This window comes from Scatophagus argus, chromosome 5 (genome assembly GCF_020382885.2).
Source record: "Scatophagus argus isolate fScaArg1 chromosome 5, fScaArg1.pri, whole genome shotgun sequence".
Lineage (NCBI taxonomy): Eukaryota > Metazoa > Chordata > Actinopteri > Scatophagidae > Scatophagus > Scatophagus argus.
Genome location: NC_058497.1, coordinates 24,583,978 through 24,602,757, shown reverse-complemented (window position 1 = coordinate 24,602,757; position 18,780 = coordinate 24,583,978). Strand labels below are relative to the sequence as shown.

General features: G+C 46.2%; 1 protein-coding gene across 3 annotated transcripts; it reads right to left on the bottom strand.

Annotated features, from left to right (window-relative positions):
* Nucleotides 1-1,362: 1,362 nt before the first annotated feature.
* On the bottom strand, nucleotides 1,363-18,436 carry ccdc9 (coiled-coil domain containing 9). 3 transcript variants are annotated; one of them, XM_046389958.1, is made up of 15 exons: nucleotides 18,132-18,436; nucleotides 17,303-17,355; nucleotides 17,043-17,147; nucleotides 16,563-16,712; nucleotides 14,196-14,519; nucleotides 13,894-13,977; nucleotides 13,598-13,762; nucleotides 13,338-13,519; nucleotides 12,476-12,537; nucleotides 9,514-9,634; nucleotides 9,060-9,198; nucleotides 8,063-8,639; nucleotides 7,626-7,763; nucleotides 7,339-7,458; nucleotides 1,363-4,395 (listed from the first exon to the last, which is right to left on the bottom strand). In XM_046389958.1, exons 2-14 carry the CDS (start codon nucleotides 17,303-17,305, stop codon nucleotides 7,349-7,351), a joined length of 2,160 nt encoding a protein of 719 aa, XP_046245914.1. In that variant the 5' UTR covers nucleotides 17,306-17,355; nucleotides 18,132-18,436; the 3' UTR covers nucleotides 1,363-4,395; nucleotides 7,339-7,348. The 3 variants fall into 3 exon arrangements, with proteins under 3 accessions (XP_046245914.1, XP_046245912.1, XP_046245913.1); XM_046389956.1 differs by having other exon boundaries at nucleotides 7,626-7,787; nucleotides 18,132-18,433; XM_046389957.1 differs by lacking the exon at nucleotides 18,132-18,436 and adding an exon at nucleotides 17,869-18,084 and having other exon boundaries at nucleotides 7,626-7,787.
* Nucleotides 18,437-18,780: the final 344 nt, after the last annotated feature.

Below are 18,780 nucleotides of genomic sequence, written 5' to 3'. Positions count from 1 at the left end.
AATCGCCATCGCCACTTTCACCCAAATCTTAGTTGACATGTTGGCGTGTTTGGCCCGCAGCTCGCCCGGATAGCTCGGCCTCCGCTTCATGTCCCCGTTCAGCTTGTCCGCGGTCACGGTGACTTGCCTGCCGGCTGCTTTCATCTTGCAGTAGGAGCTAAAACCTCAACCAGCGATTTCTCCTCTGCTGAGTGTTGTGTGCTCATCTGAGTCCGGACAGCAGAGTCAGCTGCACCCCCGCCGTCTCTCGTCTGCTCTGGTGCGGGTATGGGATGCGGTCTGAGGCGCAGGGCAGCCGCTGGGGTCCCGTCGCCGCAGGACGATGAGCTTCCTGACCCTTCCGACTCCTCGGTGCGCACCGGGCAAACTGAACTCAAGGAGGCTGTCCCTGGCATCAGCTGGATGGGACCGCTGTCAAGTTGGACCGTGTTAAACAGACGTTTCCGGTGCGACTTTTCAAAATAAAGCGCACTTAAACTACAGCAGAAACACTGAGAGGAAAATGCGGATTTAACGAAGAGAATAACTAAGAAATAAACAAGAAATAACCACATAAAACAACACCAATAGCACTAGTAGTTTTTAAGGAATAGTAGCAGTAATCTAACATGAGATAATGTGTTGATGGGTTCCAAAAAAATAATTCACCACTAACCTGAAGGAAAACTCGCCGCGTTTCCGGCGCCGCTCCGCGCGTCTCCGCCTGACTTGACGCCGCTTCGCACGAGGAGGGGCTGAAAGTACGCAACACCCAACGATTGGGTCATAGTTTGAGAGAAAACGTCCCGCAGCAGAAGATGGGAGAAATGCAGCCTTCATCCACAAATTATCACCGTCCGATTTTCTCCTCCAGACTGTAAAACCCGCACAGCAGCTGGTCGCCGCAGCCCATCAAGGAGACGCAAAAATAAAAGAAGCTTTTCCTACAGATGAGTCACAGGCTGCGGCCACAAAATGTGCACTGAGAGAGAGGGGGGGGGGTCAACCTTCATTATGTACTGTTGACAGAGGATGAAAGGAAAAGCTATGGGCCATTCTTCTTCCTGTCCTGCAGCATCCAAGGACAAAAGCAGAAGATTACAACACAAAAACATCACAGCACTCTGGGTACTGAGTGTGTGCAGCAGGCAGGACGTTTCTGCCTGGTGAGCAGGACATCAATTCATGTTTCTTCTGTGGATGAACGCAGCAGCAGCAGCAGCAGCAGCAGTTATCCACACACACATTTCAGTGGATAAGATGTGCACAAAATATCATCCAACATGCAGAAAAGCTTCCAACTGAACACCAAACATTATTTTTTTATTTCTCTGTCTTACACCTACAGAAGGAAAAAAAACAACAACAACGGCAGACCTGAAGTCGGGCATCAGAGGAATACATTTATTGGCTAAATGCGAAGAACAAAAACTGATGTGTGCTTTTATTGGAAAGGGGCTCTTCTCTCTGACGGGGGATCAATGGCTTTGACAACATTAAAAAGCTACAATTTGAGATTCATGCTTGCTGCACGCGACTCCTAAAAGGCAAACCCCGTCAGACGTCAGCGTGACCTCACGGATCAAACAGGAAGACGTTGTAGAAATGGGAGCACGCTGAAAAAAACTACTTCCTTAAATACAATCAGTCATCGAAAGAGCAAACATCCATATGCAAAAACGAAAACATAAAAACAAAATATTTTTTTCATAGCTCTTTCACAGGTTGCATTTAGCACAAAACACCCAGCTGTGGAATGTTCATTTCCATGTAAAAACTGTACATATTGCAGTTCCTTTCAGCTGAAAATGCATCACGTTTATTCCTCTGATACAGAACACAAAAACATTAAAGCAACCCATTTATCCGCACGTTTTCAAACGCCACGAGCCGCTGCAATCAACAAGATTCAAAGAGCCGTTGGAAGAAGACAAAGCACAAACTGAAGGACAAAGCAAACGAAAGCCCTTGGGGTCTGCTGAGGTACGAGTGGAGGGTTTCATTCCAAAACAAACTGTCAAATTAAAAAAGGGCCTACAGCACAAAGTTCTCTCCTCGAGCAGTGACTTATGTTTCTACACCTCAGACAACACAAAGTCCATATTTTCAAATTATAAGACAATTATAACCTCAAAACATGGCTGCCAACAGAAATATTTAACGTATCTTTGACAATTTTTTTCAGCCATTTTGGAATGAGACTCTCGACTTTAAAAACAAACCTTCCATCTGAAGAGGCAGTGCTGGGTCGAATCACACGAACACAACAGATTTCTCTCTAAAAACCGACTCCCGACCCATCAGAATCACAACATGACAGGATTAAAATAGCAAACGGGTCGATTGATCTAACTGGCATTTCGACTTGACATGAGGACGAGGTGTCACATGGTGCTCAGTCACAACGCCCTGAAGCAACACACCTGATCCTAGAAGTTAACGTGTGTGTGTGTGTGTGTTGACAACGTCATGCAGCAGCCGCTCACTCTGACTCACATCTGACCCACATGATCACTGAAGTCAGTCACAGGCCTGCACAGCTGGCTCCCTCCTAACAAATAAAATAAAATGACACGTCATCGTGATGTACCTGCGGCGAAGCTCGCGTGAACCATCAGGCTCAAAGACTCAACGTCAGAGGGGTCTGATGTGCAAAGAAAAGGATTTCGGTGTGCAGTCCAACAAACCTGGTAATTAAAAGCTATAAAAGAGGGCAGGAAAAGGCTGCAGGCTCCACATCACGGAGGCCAATGGAGCCGAGATCAGCGAGAGCCTGATCAGACCAGGTGCTAACGTCCGTCCTGAGTGATCCCGTCGCAGGTGGACAGCTGTACAGGTGCCACTGTAGAGATCCCATCTCTCAGAACACATTCAGAGGTGGTCTGCGCCACAAGCGTACAGCAGTTACTACACAAACGTGTCCTGAAACTGGCAATTCGCTAACGACTAATCGATTGATTGCTTGTCTTAAAAAAAGTAAAAAAATTGTGAAAAAAAATGCTCATGACAAGTTCTCTGAGCCCAAAGTGTTGCCGTTTTTTCCTTTTGGCCAACAGTTCAAAACAAAAAAGATTCAAAACTAAAAAAAACCCCAAAACAAACAACAACAAAAAACAAGCAAATCCTGACATTTTTTTTGGTCGACTAATCCTGGCAGCTCTAGTTTTAAGTTGTTGAGTTAGTAGACTTTGAGAAAAGCCATCTATGATATATTCTTAATTATTTGGACCTTCTTCTAAATTTGGCAGCTATGCATCACGTTTCGCTGTGTCCATTTGTCCCCAGGAAGTACGAGTTTATCTGCGTATGGAGCTGAGAAATGAGATCCAATCACGAGTCGTCACACGTGTGGAGACGCATCATAAAACCTAATGTGAACTGACGGACTCCACCCTGTCCACTTGTGACTGGCTGACTCTGGACGGACATAACAGGTCTGAACCGGCTCAAAGCTGGTTGCCCACAACAGGGGCTTTAAAGTTGCAAAACAAAGCTCGAAACATCTGCAATGAGCGTGAGTCCGTAGTGCGTTTGTTCTGAGGGTTAATTCAGTGTCGATCTGCTGGAAAATCAAGTCTGATGACGTGGATTCATTTCCAAACGAGGCTCACATTCTGTCCCTCGTACAAAACTGGAGCTTGTAAACTGACGAGACAACAGGCCAGACGCTTAACGTTAAAAACAAAAGAAGAATGAAAGCTTTAGTGGCTCCAAAGTGAACGGCATGAAATCTGAGTGAACGCCAGAGACTACAAGCGTAAAAAGAGAAAATGTAGACGTGAGCATAGCAGAGTTATGTAGCGGTCGCTTAAAGAAGTAATCAATTTCCAAGCAAAACCAACGCAGAAATGAGCCACGTAGATTCTGTTCCTGGAACAGCCTTCCAACGTGGACATCCAAAACATGCAGCTGAAAGCCTTTCACACACTGACATCCGGTCAGTTCGGGCTCGGTGTTGTGATTTTAGTTGTACATATTTAGCGGCTGACTGAAAATGGTTCATTTCTCCCCTCAGAGTGTGTATTAAATGATCTTCTGTGCTCACGTTTATACATGTGGTGTTTTGGATAAAATCAGATCGAGTTTGGTTCATTTTGCCGACGTGGAAAACATTTCGAAGCTTTTCCGTACTGACTTACTTTCATACCTCAGTACTTAACAGAGTGAGACAAAAACACAGCGGCGGCCCAGAGACGATCTTAGCAACAGCTCAGAGAGGTGAGAAGAGGCTGGAGACGCAGGTCCTCTTCCTCCTCCTCCTCTTCATGGTGGTTTAAGTCATTTTTTTTGTTCTCACTTTTTAAACATTTTCGATGTGTGATGCTCACTCCGGTGATGAGTAGTGTGATGCTCTTTGTCCATTTCATCTTTCCATCCTCCTCAGAAGAGAGTCTGTTTGTTCCCAGCAGCGTCAGCCTGTTGACACAAACACAGGGAGGAAGTGGTGGTGAGCGTGTGCGCGTGTGTGCGTCATTGAGCTTAATGCTTTTATCCAAAGCACATCACCGTACCATAAGTGTGTACATTTCTCAAGCGAGTGGCCCCGGGGGGAGAACAGTTACTGTGACTATGGCAGCATTATTGCCATCACTCTGCACATTCAGCTCCTCTGCTGCTGAATGGCAGAAACGATCACATGCAGAGACCTTAATAATCAATACTCTATAGAGATGTTTACGGTTTTTCCCCTTTCTGATACCTGAAGCTGAAGCATAACCCCGTGGGACACAACCTCATGAGAACATGTGGCTTTCCGAGCAGATGAACAAGGTGAAGGAGTTAAAAGCGTTAAAAAGACATCTGTTTGACAGTGTACCCAGGAGGGGATGAAGGTTACAACCCCAAACATGAGCTGTGTATGGAGATGGACAACAAGAGCACAAAATATATGTGGGTTGCCCCCTGGTGGCTGGCTGCAGTACAGCTCGAAAACCCCTCCCCCTCCATGTTAGCAGATGGAACAATACAAAGCACTCGAGATGGTTTCTGCCACTTTAGGTTGGTCTTTTCACACTGATGTATGTTGATTTTTTTCTGTTTAGTTTGGTTTTAATTAGTTGTTTAATGCTTAAAGTTTAAAGTTGGTGAAAATCATGACTGACAGCTGAACCCTATCCGCCTATCCGAAACTGAATCAGGTGGGTGTATGAACTCCACACTCACCAAAACTATTTAAAACACACATTTGGCATCTGAATTATACTGTTGGTGTACGTGTTAAAACAGCCGTCATATATAACAGACAAGTCCAGACTCCTGAGGAGCTAGCTTAGCTCTTTTCCCGTTTCCAGTTTTTATGCTATGCGCTAAGGTTTTTAAGCTCATCTAACACCTAACTCCAGCCAAGACAGCAAATATTTCCCAAAATGTTGAAGTTTCCCAGTGATGACGCTGAAGATTAATGAATTAAACACCATGAGTAGCTGAGTAACTCTGGTGAAAGTGAATCTGAAAGCACCACACGTGTACTTTTAGATGAAGTTAGCGTTAGGGGATTTGTTTGTCATTGATAACACGCTGACTGAAAGATCACCATGAAACTTGTTTTTTAATAAGGGCGTTTTCTGGTACTCGAGTGATTCACGTCATTCATCTCCATCCACTGTGGAGTCTCACAAACATCACAAGATTTAATTCAATCAGACTTCAAACGGTCTCCGCTCTGTCTGCCCTATCATGTGTCCAGCAGGATGCAGCTCACTTCCTCTCAAAAGCCTTTTAAAAACTTAATTGTGCTTCTAATTTCTCTGGTTTCCTGATCTCCACCCTGACACGATTAACACCGCCACACAATTACATCCACAGATGTGCACGCACACACACACTGCCCGCATGAGCTCATCCGACCTGCCGCTCATCACAAATGAGTCACCAGCAGAAGTGCAGATGTAATCAGTGCGGCTTTTACACCAAAGAACAAAAGAAGACATTTTTCCCTTCCAGTTAAAAACACTTCATCTGACGCGTTCGTGTTCGACTGAACGTCAGAATGGATTCCAACATGTTTCAGAGTCCTCGAGAGGAACAGGAAGCCCTTTCCATGTTCTAATAAGACAACTTCTAAGTGGGTTTTCACTCCGAGGCAAACGCAGCAACAAGTTGAAAATAAAGCAATTGGCTTCTCCAAACTTAACCATTTGCCAAAGTGAGAACATCACAGCCACAAGCTAAGTGGTCATATGGAGGGCGTCTAACGAGTGGACTTCCTGCAGTCTGTGGTTTATTCTCACTGTGCAGAAACACATCATGTGGAGACATAGTTCGATGAGGAGAGAAAAACAGTGACTGTAGCCCAGCTGAGTGGTTCCTCCCACACTGAAAATGTCCACAGCAATGAGACTTGGTACCAGGAGGTGCTTTAGATCCAAGCAGAAATCTCATGTGGTATTGTTTTCAGGAAGTGCTCGTTTTGGGTTGAATCTACTGCATCAACCTCACTAACAATAATGGAATAAATAACAACTTCACATCCATCAAGTATTTTAATCAGAAGGGATAAAACAAACAGGACCATAGCCAGGATGTTAGTTTTGGCAGCATTCAAGGTACGCATGAATACATACAAAACATGCCAATTATGTACCTTGTGTTTTGAGCAGAATTAGAAATTAAAACTCACCTGGATGATAACACGAATGCTTTTAGGCTACTTTAGAACCTGGAGTGTTGGGTGCACTTCAGCCTCTTGTGGCTGAAAGAAGTATTACAAAAACAAACACCCTGTAACCAAGCAGAGCTGCTTCTACAGCCTCTGTAACATTCATCATCCATGTTGGCTGAGGTGTCTGTGCACCACCTTAAATCCAAATTTGGTCAAGACATTCAAAGGCAATTTGCACCAGCTAACACATTAGCAGCTAACTGTTTGAGTCCTAACAGGTTAATTTCCTGGTTGGGTAAAGGGTTGGTAACGCAGGTAGCAGGCCATCATTTTCACAACAGCCACAAAAGGAAAAAGCTTTACATGATGAGGAGGATGAAGGACACAGGAAGTAACACCAAAGAGGGAGTAAATGCAGAAGGAGGAGGTGGAGTTAGTGCGGGACAGCAGCTAGAGTTTCAAACAGGAAGTGGTGTCCTGATTGGCTGGAGGAGGGAGTGACGCTTTGGCGGCTCGTAACAAATCCAAAAACGCCAAAGCCAAAATGCTGCGCCTGTGTGTGACTGTATAAATCTATCTTTGGATTTGTCAGGCCACCACACAGCTGCCTCCATCATTTATTTAAACATGGAGGGAACAAAAAAAAAAAGCCAACAAAGAGGACACAAGCACAGAAGTAGAATTAAAGAGAGAAGTGTGAGAAGATGTTATTAGTGCACAGGGGATTTGTTACAGTAAGCCACCAATAGGGACCACACCTGAGGACGTCTACTCTGTCTCCGCCGTCGGAGCCGCGTCGGTCCCACCTGGGGCTGCGTCGTCTTCATCATCTTTCCCTCTTGCTGATTCAGAGGAGCTCTGGTCAGCCTCCAGGATGGCTGGAGGGAGAGGGGGGGGTCCAGTTTAGAGACCACATTACAGTCTCATCTATTCAGATTCAGGTGAAAATTCTCTGTGGGTTCATTATTAAGAGCGTGATGTTGTGCGTGAGCTTCTGCTGTGGAGTCTGCTTTGTTGTTTGACTGATATGTGATGGTTTTATTACCTCGCGATGGAGCAGCAGGCGCATCCTGGTCCATCATCCCCTCAGCCTCACTGACCTCAGAGGGGACGGGGTCAGACGGCGGCACGGCAGGGGAGTCTGTGGGAACGGACTCAGGTTCTGACACTGTCACAGTCATCTCTGAAGGGGAGGACACGTCCATGGCTGAGCACAGAAGATGGGTGGGATAAAAGAGGGGAGAAGGTGAGGAAGCAGGACAAAGAGAAGAAGAAAGTAGAAATAAGAGCCAAGCAGAGGATATGAGACAAGACACAAAATCAAAGAGATTTCAAACAGCGTTTCTCTTCACCGTCTGTCCCTGACAAATCCGGGACAGACATCAGAGAACAGAGAGGCAGCAGAGTGATAGAGAGGACTGATACCAGCCAACAGTGAGTGGGATGATAGGCATTCACTGACACCTCAGTAAGTATCTGTACCTGCATCCTCCTCCTTCTGTGGCTCAGCTGGTTCACTGGAGCTGGCAGCTTGGCTCTCTGCCTCCTCATCCTCCTTCTGCTGCTGCTGCTGCTGCTGTTCTTGTTCTTGTTCTTGTTCCTGTACCTGCTCCTGCTCCTGCTTCTGGGGCGGGCTGGCCTCCACGCTGGGGGGTTTCAGGGGGCTCTCACCTCCCATGCTGCTTCGGGGCGACAGCATCTCCATCTCCTCCCCCCAGTCTGACACAGGCTGGTGGCTGTCCAGCGGGGAGAAGGGGCTGAGGGGTTTGCCTCCCTCCGGTGACTCCTGAACCGGTGCGGGGGCGGGGATGTAGACCTTCGGCCTGGGGGTCCGCTGCTCTTTGGGGCTTCCTGCGGTCGTTTGTCGAGCACGATGTGCGGGAGATGCAGCAGAGCCGTCTTTGCTCTTGGCTGGTTTCTCTTTGCCCTTGTCTTTCTTCTCATCGCCCTTGGAGTCCGAGTCGCTGCCTTCCTCCACTGCTTCGTCGTCATCTGGTGAATCTGTGGCATCCTCCCATTCATCCTCATCTTCCCCTCCACCTTCATTGGTCTCCTCCGTCTGAGAAAAAAAACGGGAAAAGGGGATTACTGGGACAGCTGCTGAAGAGAGTTTGCTACATAAAACCTGCAATTTTAGTGACTTGGGCAAACTGCCCATTTATACGTTCACATTTATGCTTGCGGCCAGTATTAAGTTATGTCAGCTTGGTCTCAAATATCTGGCTCTGTAGCAGCTAACTGCTCCACTACGTTCACTGGCTAGTCGCTCACTTTGTCTGAGTGATGAGACTGAACCAAAACAGCAAAGTATCAGACTGGAAAACCACATCAACGACCTGTAAGACCCCGCAAAGCTCCACAGAGCTGCAGGGAACTCAATCCGTTTTCAGTGAGGCGGACCCTGCCTCGGTTTCACTCCAGCTGCTGTACATTACTGCTGAGGCTGCCTGCATTATTAATCCAAATGAAGCCCTTTTACCTTCTGTGGTGTAGGAGGTTTGGGCTTTTCTTCCTCTTCTTTCTTCTCCTTCTTTTTGGTCTTCTCCTCTCTCTTTGTCTTGTCCATCTTTTCCTTGTCTTCTTCTCCTTTCTCTGCTTCCCAGCGGTTGTCATGCATGCTGTCAAAGGCATCCAGATGTGATGGAGGTTCAGTTCACGTCAACTTTAGATGCAGCAAACACATAACTCACACATACCGATGCTTTTCACAGTGACACTTTCGACCATTATCAAGAAAAAAAACAACAACATACGTTTCAGAGAAATACCCAGAATCCCCTGCTGTCAACAAACAGAAACTGTCATCAATAAATAACATGATGAGCAAAAGAAACACCTTCAGCACGCCATAAGCTCTACAGGAGACTCAGTCGAACCTGAACTAACAACAGTTTGAGACACCGCAGAGGAGAAACTGTGATGCTCAGATTTACCTGTAGCTCGGTTTCTGTCCTCGGCCCCTTCCTCTGCCTCGGTCCCCTCGGGGCCCCTGGGTCCGCCCCTGGGACAGGAAGTCACCAAATGTCGATGCTTTAGGAGGGCGCTTGGTGTCATCTGGAGGAAATATTGACGGTGAGAGAAAGTCAGGTTGTTTATCTAATCTAAAGTCAGGGTGGGTAAGAGTGTCGGTAGAGAAAAGTGGTGATGGACGAGTGTTGACTGCGGTCAAAGTTTCTTCTCAAGTGACATCTTACATCCTGCAGCAAGTCACACATAAAACCAAATGTAAGAACAAGACTTAAAAGCTGTAAGACAACATGTAGATTCAGTTCTTTATTAATCAAAGAGGGGACTCTTCTAATAACCATAAATGTATAACATTTAGTGAAAAAACTGCCTGTCCTGCCTGTCTGTCCTCTTTCTGCTGCTGCTGTCACAGAGTCAAGCCTCATTTGACAGCGGCTGTCCTGCAGTCTGAACTCGGGGACAAGGTCAAACGTCTGCTTGTCAGCGAGCGGGAGTGCAGGAGAGGAGATCGTACGGGTTTTAAAGAGGGATACGCCGCGGACCGAACATTGACGTGCGAGAGGACATCATTCTGTAGCACAGATGACATGCTAATGGTGTGAGCGCTTTAAAATGTTCCTTTTGAGACAAAGCAAATTATTTTGTTTTTATACAAACATCCTGGTTAGGAAAGATAATAACAGATAACAAAAAGGAAATTTTCTACTAAACAGGCTGCGAATGTGCCGTCAGGAGGCTGCAAATCCTGCATGTCGTACTCAACAGACCCTCTTTATGTAATAAATGCAATTTTGAATTTTCATTTCAGTCACAACCAGCATGTTACAGGAGGAAAGACCACTCAGCCTCTACAGCGAAAATGTGAGAGGATGAAATGCTGGCAGAGAAAAGATGCCAGAATGTAAAGAAGGGATCAAGAGTGGAAGGCGAAGGAAATAAAAGTCAGTCCAAGTGAGAGACGCAGAGCAGATGAGCAGCTGATGGAGGGATGAAGGAAGGAGGAAAGAGAAGCATAGAAGTGTGAAGGAACGAGAAAACAGTCAAAGTTATGGGAGGATGTGAGGAGGGAAGAGAGGAAGTAAAGAGAGAGAGAGAAGGTCAGAGAGGGGAGGAGGGGGAGGAGGATAAGAGCATGAAGGGGAAGAGAGGAGGGGAGGATGTGATTAAAAAAAGGTCAGAAAGAAAAGGATACGAGTACAAAAGAAAAGAGGGGATCAGTGAGGAGAAAAGAAAAAAAACTGAGAGGATGATAATAAAGAGATTGAAGCTCGGGGCGGCGAAGAGGACACTCGAGTCGTTCCAGAAATTAGAAATCACACACACACACACAGCAAGTCAGCCTTTAATGTGGGGCAGGTGTGATACCATAATCTGTAATATACTCGCCAGTCACAGTCAGACACAAAGAAGCAAAGAAATAATTCTCAGCTTTGGTTTGAACCTTCTCACAGCACAGCCTGGAAGGTTTGACTGATGCCTCGACTGGAGGTTTTCCTTTCCAGTGGATACAGAAAAGGCAAACACCCACAAGGTACTGACAGAAGGCAGCACAAACACTAAGAAGTATTTACGAACGCTGTTTGACATCCTGAGGTTGGTGTGTTTGCAGTCAGGAGCTTCTGAAGTGCTGCCAGCCTCGGGGAAAGATTAGCAGACGCTTACAGATGCTCACCCAGTTCCAAAGCAGGACTTGGTTTGAGGTCAAACCTCCACTTTCACCATCTGTTCGGCTGATTTTAGTGATGAAAATGACTGAAGGTTTAGATGAGGCCTGCACAGGTTAATGTGCAAGGCAATACCTGCACCTAAAGGGACAGTTTACTCAAAAAGTGCCATCTAGTCCCATTAGATTCAAGAAGAGGCAGACATCTGCAAAATTCTGCAATCTCACAGAAAAACTATCTACATGGATAAACAGCACAGAAGGTAACAGGAACGATGAGGAATCAAGACTTTGGCTTATTTTATTTATTACACAGCCTAATTAGAAAACCATGGGGACAAAACATGAAGAAGAAACACACACACACGATCCGATGTAATTCAAAGATCACGACAACACACACTAATCTTGCTACGAAACCAAAACTCATCACCGGTGAGGCGGACATGAGACACTGAGACGAGAGGCGCATTGTGGGGTGAAGGTTGTCAAAACACTTCACATAGAGGACTCAGCATTAAACTGTTTCAGTACCAGTCAGGTGGAGGTGACGCATTACTGCTGGATGTTCTCCAGCTGCTACAGAAGAACTTCAAAAAGCAAAGCGTCTGCCTCAGGAACTCTTTGTTCTTTTATCTTCATTACGTTTCGGGTTTTAATCAGTCCAGACTGACAGCCGGCGTTTTGTGAGACCATCAGGCTGTGCTCCTTAAATGTGCACTACAGAGCAGAAACAAAGATGCAAAGCTGCTCCAACAGAGTTTGGCTCGTTTCACTGCTCTTTACTGTCGTGATGCAAGCGGCTAAATAAAACCAGAAACGGTGACAATATGTTAATACTGTGCTAAAATAAATTCCCTGTAAGACACCATTTTGGGTCTTGTTTTCGTGACGGGCAGCGTTATTGAGTATTTTCTGCCTTCAAACAGTCAGCTGACACACGTAAAGAAAAAGTGTGGTCCTCCTCAAAGTTCTTCTTGGACAAGCAGGACGCGGCTTAAGAGGCTGATTTGAACTCGAGGGAAATACAGCAAGCATTTACATAACGAGCTTAATCAGCTCTCATTTACATGACAGCCTTAATTAAGTGGAGGAGTTTGGTGTGTGGATGGTGTTGGTTGTGTCCTGTGACTGGGGTGGATCGAAGGACCGCTGCTGTCCTTGTCCTGCCAGCTGTAACCACAGCAACAGCACACGAGTGGTATATGAGTGTGAGTGTGTGTGTGTGTGTGTGTGTATGTGTGTGTGTGTGTGTGTGGACTCGCCTCGTCTGCTGCCCTGCTCGGGTGTGATGCCCTCTGCAGCCACGTACGAGTCCTCCTTGAACCTGTGAAGAAAGCCGTAGGGTTAGACACACACACACACACACACACACACCACTCTGAGTGCCTGTCACTTGGAATAAAGCTGACGACAGACACTTTCTGTCCTCACTTGTCCTCCGTCTTTGTTTGACAAGGAGCTCAGTGGAGACCTGAGTTCTGCAAACTTCCTCAACTGGCACTGCACCTCAAGAGACCAGATGGTGGCGCTACAGAAGCCATCTGAAGCCTGATTGAGCATAAATGTTCAGATGTTTTGAGTTGGCAGGAATGAATGAACGAATGAGGTCCATCACTCTTCTCAAAAACTTGAGCCACAGTTCATCAACATGTTTGACTTCAGACAGACGCCGCAAATTCTCATTTCTTTTGCAAAGATCTGGGACTCCACTGCTGGCAGGAAGCTCAGTAAGACTTGGACTTGTTCTTGGTGTCTGCAGAGCTTAAACCCTGCATGGTTTAAGCTCTGCAGAAGCCTGTTAATGAACCGTTTGTTTGAAACAGGTGTGCTGGAGCAGGAAAACGTGTGAAACGTGCAGAGGGAAACACAGAAACACTCGATTAGAGACATACGATTTCAAAGACATTTTTGATTGGATACATTTTAAATAATTGTTGTCCGGGTTGTTCTGCTGATGGACGACGGTGCATTGCTCATAACCATGTGTGAAACGACCTCGCGGTTCCTGCCAGCTCAAAGCGATTCACTGAGGAGAAGGAGATGCTCATGAGGTCAGAGCGAACGCTGACTGTGTGATTTAGAGACATGACTTCAAGGTTAAAATGAATAAATGAGTAGTCTCACATGCTCTCTGTCTTCTGTGCGTCCCACTCTCGTCTCCACTGGCCTGTGGCATTACGGTGGCGTGCCAGCCGCTCCTCGTCAATCTGCTCGCGCTCCTTCTTCCAGCGCAGGTACTCCGCTCTCTCCCGGCCGGTCATGGACATGGTCATGTCCATAGAGCCTTTTGGACCCGGCCTTCGACTCTGCGGGGACAAGAGGGGGTGATGGAGTGAAATGATTGGTCAGGGAAATGAATAAAGTTAAAGAATGATGTTACTCACGGTCCACTCTTTCTCCAGTTCTGCTCCTGTCTTCACGTTGTCAAAGTCCAGTCCGCCCCAGTTCCGTACGTGCCTCCTGCTGCCCTCTTTGCGGTCCGTGTCTGGAGCTGGGCCCGAACGTCTCGGGTCGTCCAGGAAGTTACGGATCGGCTTGTCCCCATCCGGCTAAATGAAACGAGACAAATGCTTAATAACTGATGGAAAGAATCTTTGTAGTCCCTGTAGGTCTGGATGGTCTGAAGAGAAAGCTCTCTAAAATGCTATAAAATAATGTTTAAAAACGGAGGCTCTCATACCCGCTGTCCCCGCTCGTACTCTGCTATTCGCTCCATTTCTTCATTCATCTTCTCAATGTTCTGACGCCTCTTCTCCTCCCACTCCTGCCCAACAAATGACAGCACAGGGTGACCTCATCAGTGACAGATCACACTTTAGGTGTCCATATTTGTTTCTTTCGCAGTATCGATTGTCTGCGTTTGAGCCAAGAAGGTGCACTTGAACGCACCGATGACAAACCTGCCTGTGTGCTCTGCGCCTGCATGAGAGAAAATAACTCACGTGTATATCATATGAGCAGGTGGCGGTTGTGTGTACTCACCTTGGATTTCCTGTCTATGCCACCTGGTGTCCCCCCACCTCCTCCTCCTCCTCCTCCTCCTTCTCCTCCTCTTCCTCTCCTTCCTCCTCTACGTCCCTGTCCTCCTGGCTCCCCAGGTTCTCCATCTCTGGGTGTCCTGGGTTCTCTGTCTCTCCTCTCCTGGCGGGCTCCTCCTCCTCTCTGACCTCCCCGACCCACTCGTCCAGATCCCTTCCTCCTGGGAGGGCTGTGGCTGTCGCTCGGACCGCCGTGGCCGTCGCTCTCCTCTGATGTCTTCCGGCCACGAGGTACCCCGGGTTTCCAGTCGTTCACGATTCTCTTCTCCTGCAGGGAGCACAAACAGTAATTATACAATAACAATAATAATAATCATAATAATAATGCAGATAAACTCAAAAACATTCTTTGAATGTAAAACTAATATTCTGAGCCTGGTGTGCTGTGTTCTATTAAATACATCTGGTGATAATGTGGTGAAGGTCTGTGGGTTCTGACAATCCAGCAGCCAGTTGGCCAGCAGGTGAAAAAAAATAATTTCCTGCCCTGAATTTAACCCCCATACTTTTAATTTAAAACAGGCAGAACTGACGCCACGCAAAAGGTACAAAAGACTAATCAGGACTGTGGATTATGCAAAACTACAGCATGATGAACTCAGAAGGAAGGAGAGGCTGGGAGGTGATGGCTGACGGAGGCAGCGATTGTTCACCAGTCTGTCAGTAGTCTGTTGTCAAGCATTGCAAAATATTTAAACAGACCAATTAACGCAAAGTTAACTTATGATCCTGAATCAATATCCACTCAGGGAGACACGGGTGTGGAGCAGGTGCCACCATTTTCCTGTTCAGACCCTTCTTTGCCTCGTGAAATTGAAGATTGGGGACCTGCAGCCATTCGGTGGTCACGTCCAAGGCAATCTGGACCTCAGCAGGAGTCGACTGCACTGGTCACGGACCTGATTAGCACCAAGATCCGCTGTTCTGCTACAGTCCACGGGAGGCCGGTTTTTAATGATGAACCCGCAGAGAATCATCATCCGAATCTGCACTTCCTTCAGATCAATACTCAGCCCACACCGTTACCTTCTGGTTGACTCTCATCCACCTCATGGCGTCATTTTCATCAAAAAACTGCCTGCTGAGCAGCAGTCAGGCACAGTTAGAGACCAACCGGTGAACACGAAGGAGCATTTAACAACTAAAGAGCTGACATTTCCCCTTAGAAAATGGCGGAGACCAAAAACTCAGAGAGTGAAGACTGGGCTAGCATCCATCCCGTGGACACAAACACGTCTCCAAATGGACGATCATAACTGCTAATTGTGTAAGTAAGCAGATGTTTAGTTCAGTCCAGCACACCAGCTGAAAATGTGTGTCAATACTGTGTGCAACTTGTTTCCACAAAAGCCGAGGGCAGCGCTTCTAAGGTGAAAGGCCGCTAAACTGCAAAATGATGCTCAAAACCAAATCCAACAATACAAGCATCATTTTCATCTAGTGTTTCAGCGACATGCATACTGCTGCTGATTTCTTTATTCTATCATGAGAAAATTTCTCTGAATGTGCAGCAAACCTTCATGAGAAGCCAACATTAACACGCTACAGCTTTCAGGAAAAGAGACTGGAATGCAGCCAACAACACGATCTGTTTGTTCAGCAGCTTGTACAACACAATAACAGACAAAACAAACTAAACTGAACAAGACACTGAACGTAAACATCTGGATAAAGACATTACAGAGCCAATCTTCCAGGACGGTTGTGTACCTAATTATGTGGACTAAAGTTCACTCCAGAAACCAGAATCAGCTGCAGGTACGCTCATCATCTCGGCTCTGTTTCAAAGACAGCTGCCAGAAACGTTTGCCAAATCAAATCTCTGCACAGCAGAAGCAGAGCTGCCTGGATGGCTAAGCAGCACAGGAACACACAGCAAAACAGATAAACTCTTGTTTATCTCATCATTTTTGTTTTTCGGAAGCAGAGGTCATCTTTTTATATTGTTGGTCACATTTAGCCTTGGAGCAAATAGAAATGTATTTATTTGTGATGTTGTTCACAACACACGTCTCACATGCAACTGCCATCCTGCACGTGTAACACAAGGAGACTGATGCAGTGCATGATGGGTAGACTGGCAGGCGTGTGGCCAGTAAACTGATCACAGTGACGAGAATCTGTCAGAGTTTATAACCTGCGGCCTCCATCTGCAGGAAGATCGTAAAACAGATAAACAGATTACCTCTTCTACAGCCAAAAGTCACCATACATGACGGAAACACGAGTCACAGTGCTGTGTGTGTGTGTGTGTGTGTGTGTGTGTGTGTGTGTGTGTGTGTGAGGGGTCAAGAAAAGGAGGGCGTCTTACTCCCATCACTTTGGAAAGGTCGACTGTGATGGTGAAGTTTTCCTTCTCCGTCTTCCTCCTGTCCGACTCAGCCTCGTGGGGGCGGGGCTTCCTGGGCGTCGTCACGGCGATACCCTCCTGCTCTGCCTTTTTTTTGTCTTCTTCGATTTCCTGTTGGGATCGAGTGAAACGACAGTGAAGCAGCCCAGAATCTGGACGGTTTTCAGTATGTTGTGTGTTTTCATTAGAAAGAGAAGGCGTAGGAGTTAAAATTTACAGATTAAATAAAAATAGTTAGCCGTTATTATATGGGAAACAATAAGACCTGTAATGATGTCACATGCATTTCTTCATAAAGCCTTCAATAAAACTCATTTGACACACTGTCAGACTTTTTGAAGGACACACTGGTACTACTGACAGCGTTTATCTTTTAGTACCCTGCAGTAACATGGACTGGTACAAATAAACATTTTGCGTGTACAACGCAGTACTCCGTACCTGGTACCTCTTGACCAGAGCTTCATTCTTCTTCCTCAGAGCTTCGATTCGCTTGTCCAACTCTGCGTCCTTCTCCTCCTTGGTCTTGAGATCCACTGCTGAAGACTGGCACAGAGAGGAGGTGGAGGGTTAGGAGAACAACGAAGAAACAGCAAAGAGACTTTCCAAGGAGCCGTCTCATCGTCCGGACAGGCTCCATCCTCTGAGCACCGTTTCGGTGTCAGCATCCACAGTGTTTTGCTCTTCCCCATCTTACTCACCATAGCTGCCTGCCGGTCGTCTTCACACACAGGTGGCTGACTGCTTGTTCCTCCTGCGGTGAGGAGACGAGGAGCCAAGGATTAGTCCACCAGTTGCTTTATACATGATTAAAATGATTTTTAAATGAGAGAGGGGGAGTAGATTTAACGTACGGATATCTTAAAATGGTACTTTGAAACAGTACAAGACACCAACCCAAACAGAGCATTTCATAGGTCTTAAAAATATCTAGAGATAAACTTTAAATCTGACTAATAATTCTACTCTCTATGAATCAAAAACACCAAATATTTGCTGCTTACAGTCTAGGAAATAAGACTTTTCTGTTTTCTAATGCTGGACACAAATCTTAACAATCCAGAGACTGAACAATAATTCCACCGGTGATTAGTTGCACCCCACTACGCTCCCGTCTGAAGGGGCCCTTCTTCACGTTGTGCTGCGGGCTGACTGAGGTGTTTCACAGGTGATGCTGCAGACAGGTGTGTATGTGGAGCACGAATAAATCATGAACAAATCCTTCTGTAAGCGTATTAAACCTGCGACCAGGATGCGTGTGATTTACCTCAGTCACAACAGCAACGACGATTAACGATACTCAGGCGGTCCAGGATATTCACCACATCAAACTCTGAACGTTACTGACCCTAAACGGACCGCCTGTTTTACTCTGGTTTCCTGGGCAGTAATGTAAGCACACTGAGCCATGTCTGATCCAAGGCGCCGAGCCCCCCCCACAGTTAGAAACACACACACACACGACCCACATACAACAAAACAACGAAGTAAACGTTAACCCGTCTTTAACTCACGATGTGTTTATATTACCTGTACCGAGGGGACTTGTAACGAGTGAAGAGCAGTCTTTGGACTCTTAGTTCTTTGCTAATTCCTGCACCTCAGTGTGTCCTCATAACTCGGCTTCCTGTTAGCCGTCGGCTAACTTCCTGCCAAATAAAGAGCCCCGCTCGGTGGTTTTAAAGACACAGCGCCGTTCTTGAACCGGAAGGGTAAACCTTCTTCTGACTGCCATTTTTACTAACACAATTCAAAGCTGATGTGTAATGACTATATGGTAAACAACAGCGAGGATATTAAAAAACAAACGAAGTTATATAAAGTTTTACATGAAGTGTACTTCGCCAACTGTCCGGGAGGGGGAGCCAGCGGTCAGCAGATGACTATGACCTGATAACCGAGTGGTGATGAGGCCAAATCCTGCCGCCCAAACTCTTAAAGGTAAACACGCACACACGCAATTATACAATTTACCACTAAAAGTAGATCTCTGGAAACATTCATACGCTCACACAAAGATAGAATAATAGCTTAATTTACAAACACTACATTATATTATTATTGGTGAGGCTGCCGAGCTGTAAAGTAGGTAAACCGTTGCCATCTGTAACATTAAAGTCATGAATATATCTGCTGCCTGTTACTTTACTGTTACACTAATTATGACTGTAGAAAATGT